This window comes from Solanum pennellii, chromosome 4, assembly GCF_001406875.1.
Source record: "Solanum pennellii chromosome 4, SPENNV200".
In the NCBI taxonomy this organism is placed as follows: Eukaryota; Viridiplantae; Streptophyta; class Magnoliopsida; order Solanales; family Solanaceae; genus Solanum; species Solanum pennellii.
In genome coordinates this window covers 56,686,777-56,692,937 of record NC_028640.1, presented here as the reverse complement: position 1 = coordinate 56,692,937, position 6,161 = coordinate 56,686,777, and the positions used below count along the sequence as shown (strand labels likewise).

Sequence of the window (6,161 nt, the reverse complement as noted above, 5' to 3'; positions counted from 1 at the left end):
TATATATATATATATATATATATATATATATATATATAGCAAGATACAAGATAATAAAAATTAAGCATTTATTCTGTTTTCAACATTTACTCAGCTCAATGTCATCTCACATTGATTAGCCTAGTCTTAGTTTGATGATCCTCCCATTTTCGAACAAAGTCAGAGAAAACATATACGCAACATACAAAATAATGATATAATATGAGACGCCAAATTAGAATTTTATATTTATAAATTCTAAATTTTATAATGATGAACGCATTGAGTAATTCTCAATTGATTGTACCTTTTAAATAAAATTCTTAATATAATATAAGTATATTAATTAAACAAAAAATCACCTAAATTTCAATAAATTAAATCTGTATTCAGATTTCTCACTCCGCACCCCAATATTTAAATACTTAATGCATATTGTGTATTCCAATACTTATATGGAGTACTTGTATAGAATAGACATAGTGCTTTGTTTTTCAATAAACCAATGTAACAAATTGCAGGCACGTTGACATTAGACTATCATGGGGTAGTGTGTACCCCATCGAAGTAGTAGGCGTACTATTTAATTTCATTCCGTAATTAATTAACGATAATTATTTAATTTATACTAAATATATTTATTTATAGGTGGTTAAAATTTTTTAACGATTTAAAAGTTTATAGTAATATTAGATTCGATGACAATTAATAATGTCTATAAAGAATTTCTTAATGTTCTTTGGCATATTTGTTATGCTCGAAAAAATCGGATTTTATTGTAATACTCTCTCCGTCTCATTTTATATGTCATCCCTCTTTATAAATAGTTGAATCATAATACTTGTCATTTTATAAAACTTATGCATAAATTATCATATTTTACCTATTATGTCCTTGATAGATTAGTTAATTAATTTCGAAAATATATTCATCATTTATTATTAAGTTGACTTAAAAAATATTAAATAAAAATAAAAAAATAAAATTACATTATTTCTTAATATCAAATGAAAAGATGACATATAAAATGAGAGTGAGAGAGTAATTCCCAATTAACCTAACACAATTTTTTTATAAATAAATAAAAACCTAAAATGAAATTTTTTTTTCCCATTGCGTCTATATAAACCACATTCCAAGCATTAATAATTTGCCTCACTTGCAAAACTCCTTCTTCTTCCTTCATCACTCTCTCTATATTAATTACTAATTCTCCAAATCATGGCCTCCGCCATGACTTGCTCAGCTGCCGAGCTCTTCCCTCATCTCGGCAGCTCAGCAAATGCCACAGCTGCCGCAGAATTCATCTGCGGCCGCTTCTCAGCTGTCTCAGAGTACCTCACAAACACCACCTACGCGGTGGACACCACATACCTCCTCTTCTCGGCTTACCTCGTCTTCGCCATGCAATTGGGATTTGCCATGTTGTGCGCGGGCTCTGTCCGCGCCAAAAACACGATGAATATAATGCTTACAAACGTGCTTGATGCTGCTGCTGGTGGATTGTCTTATTATCTCTTTGGTTTTGCCTTTGCCTTTGGAGCTCCTTCTAATGGTTTCATTGGAAAACATTTTTTTGGATTAAAAGAGTTTCCTTCACAAGCTTTTGACTATAGCTATTTTCTTTATCAATGGGCCTTTGCCATAGCTGCTGCAGGTATATATTAATTTTAATTTTCATGTTAGCTTGCCTTGGGAAAGAAAAAAAAAATTATATCTCCATTCATTTTTAATTGTCATGCTACATTTTTTGAAAATCTATTTGACTAATTTCTAAAGTTAAATTCGATTACATTAGTTTAATATTTTAAATAAAAATTTAAATATTCAAAATCTATACAAAAATACTATAAATTGTAATTTTTTTATATCGATATGATAAAAAAGTTATATCATAAGACGCTAATTAAATTTTTATGATTTGATGGTAAAAAAGAATTTCTGACAATTAAGAGTGGAGGAGTAATTTTTTTAATTTTAGTAGATGCCAATTAACTAAAGTCTCTATGCCTAGTAACTGCTAGTAGATGTTAAATTTAATTTGGACAAATTACTCTCACTTTTACTTAATTAGATTATAATTAGACTTAGCATATCCAACAAACAAACAATGAAATATAATTAGACTTAGCATATCCAACAAACATACAATGAAATATAATTAGACTTAGCATATCTAATAAACAAACAATGATTGTATGACTATTTCATCGCATTATTTCTTTTAATTGATGTTTAGTATTTCTTTCATTTTTTTAGTTGTATTTTTCGATTATCAATTAGATTGATTTTTAAAGTTAAATTAAATTATATTAATTCGATATTTTAAAGTAAAAAAATTAAATATACAAAAAATAGTATAAGTTGCAATTCTTTTATATTATTAAAATAAAAAGTATATCATAAAATATTAGTCAAAGTTAATATAGTTTGACTTAAAAAAAAATCATGACAAAAAAACAATCAGAGTATCAGACAATTTATTAATCTCTCTATTTTATTTTAATGGTTAAATAAAATACATACACCCTCTATTTCAATTTTATTTATCATATTTTTTTTTATTTTTTAAATTCGTATGAAATTGCAATACGACAAATGAATTAAAGTTTAAAAAATATTAATTAATGATAACTTTTTCAAAAAAATATGTAACACAAATACAGAGTGAGGCAGAAATTCATACATATACCAGAGGAAATAGACAAACTAATAAGTCCATGCATATAGGAATAACGTATTCTTGGACTTATTCTCTTGCTTTAATTTTTGTGTCCTACAAAAATTTAAAAGTAACACTAAAGAACAAAATATTTCACAAAGAAAAAGTCTTAGGAATCAATCTTTAATTTGCACCTCACAAATATTACTACCACCTCTATATCAGATACATTTTTCTTTTAGTCAATTTCAAAAGAGTAATCTATATTTTTATTTAATAAGTCTTTAATGATGCTAATAACATTTTAGTACACATTCTGAATCCTATTTATTTAACGAAAACTTTAGAAAAGTGTGCTATTTATGATCTTAAATTCAATAGGTAATCAAATCACATCACATAAATTGGGATGAATGATATTATTTGAGAAAATGACTTACCATTTTAAAATGTGAATAGAAGAAAATGATTATTTTAAATCTGTCTACTGTAAAAATGAAAATCTATATAAAAAATCATAAATATGAAAAAAAAAAAACATTTCTCTAGTATTTTTTTTGGTTAACAATGTTTTTATTGATTCTTCTCATCTACTTGTTCCTTATATGACCTAAGCCAAAATTTTTATTTATTTATTTTGAAATTTATAGGTATCACAAGTGGGTCCATAGCTGAAAGAACACAATTTGTGGCTTATCTCATTTACTCTTCATTTTTGACCGGTTTTGTGTACCCAATTGTCTCACATTGGTTCTGGTCCGGTGATGGTTGGGCCAGTGCATCAAAAACCGATGGTAACTTATTATTCGGTTCGGGTGTTATCGATTTTGCTGGGTCCGGTGTTGTTCATATGGTTGGTGGCATTGCCGGTCTATGGGGCGCTTTCATCGAAGGACCACGAATCGGTCGGTTTGATCGGTCCGGTCGGTCTGTTGCCCTAAGAGGCCATAGTGCCTCATTAGTTGTATTAGGTACTTTTTTACTATGGTTCGGTTGGTACGGGTTTAATCCTGGTTCATTTTTAACTATCCTTAAATCATACGATCATTCTACAAGAGGTACTTATTATGGTCAATGGAGCGCGATCGGTAGGACAGCTGTCACGACTACATTGGCTGGTTGTACTGCCGCTCTAACAACTTTGTTTTGTAAGAGGCTTTTAGTGGGACATTGGAATGTAGTTGATGTATGCAACGGTTTACTAGGCGGATTTGCAGCAATCACGTCAGGTTGTGCAGTTGTTGAGCCATGGGCAGCTATAGTTTGTGGATTTATCGCAGCTTGGGTTTTAATTGGATTTAACGCATTGGCAGCTAAATTAAAATACGACGATCCATTAGAAGCAGCACAACTTCATGGTGGTTGCGGTTCATGGGGGATAATATTTACTGGATTATTCGCGAAAAAAGAATATGTCAACGAAGTATATCCAGGATTTCCTAATAGACCATATGGATTGTTTATGGGAGGTGGTGGAAAACTATTAGGTGCACAAGTAATTCAAGTTGTTGTGATTATTGGATGGGTGAGTGTAACAATGGGACCATTGTTTTATTTGTTACATAAGTTTAAGCTATTGAGGATATCGCGAGACGACGAAACAGCAGGGATGGATTTAACAAGACATGGAGGATTTGCATATATATATCATGATGAAGATGAAGGTTCATCTATGCCTGGATTTAAAATGACAAGAGTTGAACCAACTAATACTTCTACACCTGATCATCAAAATAGATCTGTTAATGTGGTTGTATAACAAATAAATAAATAAAAATGTTACTATATAGAATGGTCACCTTATAATTAAGGAAACGTCAAATCTCCAAGTGCTTTAATAATGTGATATTATTGGTTTCTTGATAGACTATATATATATATGCCAAATATTTTTGACCAAAAAAAAAAGGATTGTACTTATTTTAGCTTTATGACTTTATTGTATGGTGTCTCTTGTTTGTTTGTTTATTTATTTGAAGAGTGGTCTGTATTGTTCTAAAGATGTAAATAAATAGATTATTAATTACCTGGTCTTTAGACACTTATGACGCCCAATTATGTTCCCAAAATCTATTATCTTGTCCAATGCTAATTTTTGTAAACATAATGAGATTTGTTGAGCATGTGGGCAACTAGATACCAAGCTCTTGTCTAATAAAAGATAATAGAAATAACTAAGTCTGGTCGATATCCTATTTGAGCTCAATTTTTCCTTCTATCAGTTAAATCGTCATGATTGTAACACCATTATTAAAAAAAAAAACCTGAAATTTCATTAGTTAATCTTGTCCCATTAGCCAAGATTGACTCATTACTACTACTACAAATTTATTTTCTCGCAAGAATTCTTCATTTCAAGGTTCGTTATATTTTGGGTATTAACTAAGCTTGTAATTTGCATATCCCTGAGCAAGACGTACTACATCCTACATTTCATTAGTCTTTTTGTCAACACCACATACAAAAAAGAAGAATCATATATCATATGAGCTCCAGGACAGAGAGTTAAAATAATTATTACAATGGTCATACTGACCATCACATAAAATAATCTACTCAAAAGATTGGAGAGGTGTGCACAATTTATTCTCAAAAAATATTATGACACTGTTGCCACATATGGGATTCTCCACAAATCAAACATAGATCACCAAAATAAGGACAACATTTGACAAATCATCCTTTCAAGATGCCATGTCAAGAATAATAACAAAATATCAAACTAAAAATAAAAATTAAGCAGAGAAATTTACGTAAATTTCATTAGTCTAGAAGTTAATGATTTAGATACACTTTAGTTTAAAATATTACAAATTTTACTATATTTTGATGCATCCAGATATGTTTAGATACACCCAAATAGATATACTGTATCCAAATAGATTTGGAATTCTCTGTGATACCTAATAAATGTCGCTCTCCTCCTTCTCAAACCTCTCGCTTCCCCCTCATGCCTCTCTCTCGCTAGTCTCCCTATTTTAGCAACTAGGCTACCAAGGACACTTCAAATATGTGTTTCCGTTGCATCCTAAAAACCTTATCCCTCTCCACCACTCAAACTTGCATTCCTTTAGTATCTATTAGTTGCACATTCTTTGACTTAGATGTGAATTCTTGGCCTTTAATTTGTCTTATTGATAGGACCTAGCTTATCATTCTAGACAATATATTATTATTATTGGCTATGAGGATGTAAATCTTGCTAGAACACATACAAACCCAAGAACATGGTGGAGCCCAGGATTTGAGAATAAATATATATGTTCACACATGGTAGATGAATGATTGTAAATTTTAGACCTTTCCCTTTTATCTTGAAAACAAACAAAGAAATTCGTTCAAAGCTGACCCATCCAAAATCTTAATTTGGCAACTATATATAGATGTCCACATTGGTCATATGTGGAACAGTGAGAAGCAAGAATGGTCCACAATTCATTTTGACACAAGGGAACAATGTGTTATGGACCATAAGCTAATGGTGTGGCCAAAATTTTTATTACGGGTGTTTAAGAATATT

General features: G+C 30.3%; 1 protein-coding gene across 1 annotated transcript; it reads left to right on the top strand.

Annotated features, from left to right (window-relative positions):
• The first annotated feature begins 1,123 nt into the window (after nt 1-1,123).
• LOC107018401 (ammonium transporter 1 member 2) lies at nt 1,124-4,674 on the top strand. Its single transcript, XM_015218870.2, has 2 exons — nt 1,124-1,636; nt 3,292-4,674. The coding sequence occupies exons 1-2, from the start codon at nt 1,201-1,203 to the stop codon at nt 4,398-4,400; spliced, it is 1,545 nt and encodes a 514-aa protein (XP_015074356.1). The 5' UTR covers nt 1,124-1,200; the 3' UTR covers nt 4,401-4,674.
• Nucleotides 4,675-6,161: the final 1,487 nt, after the last annotated feature.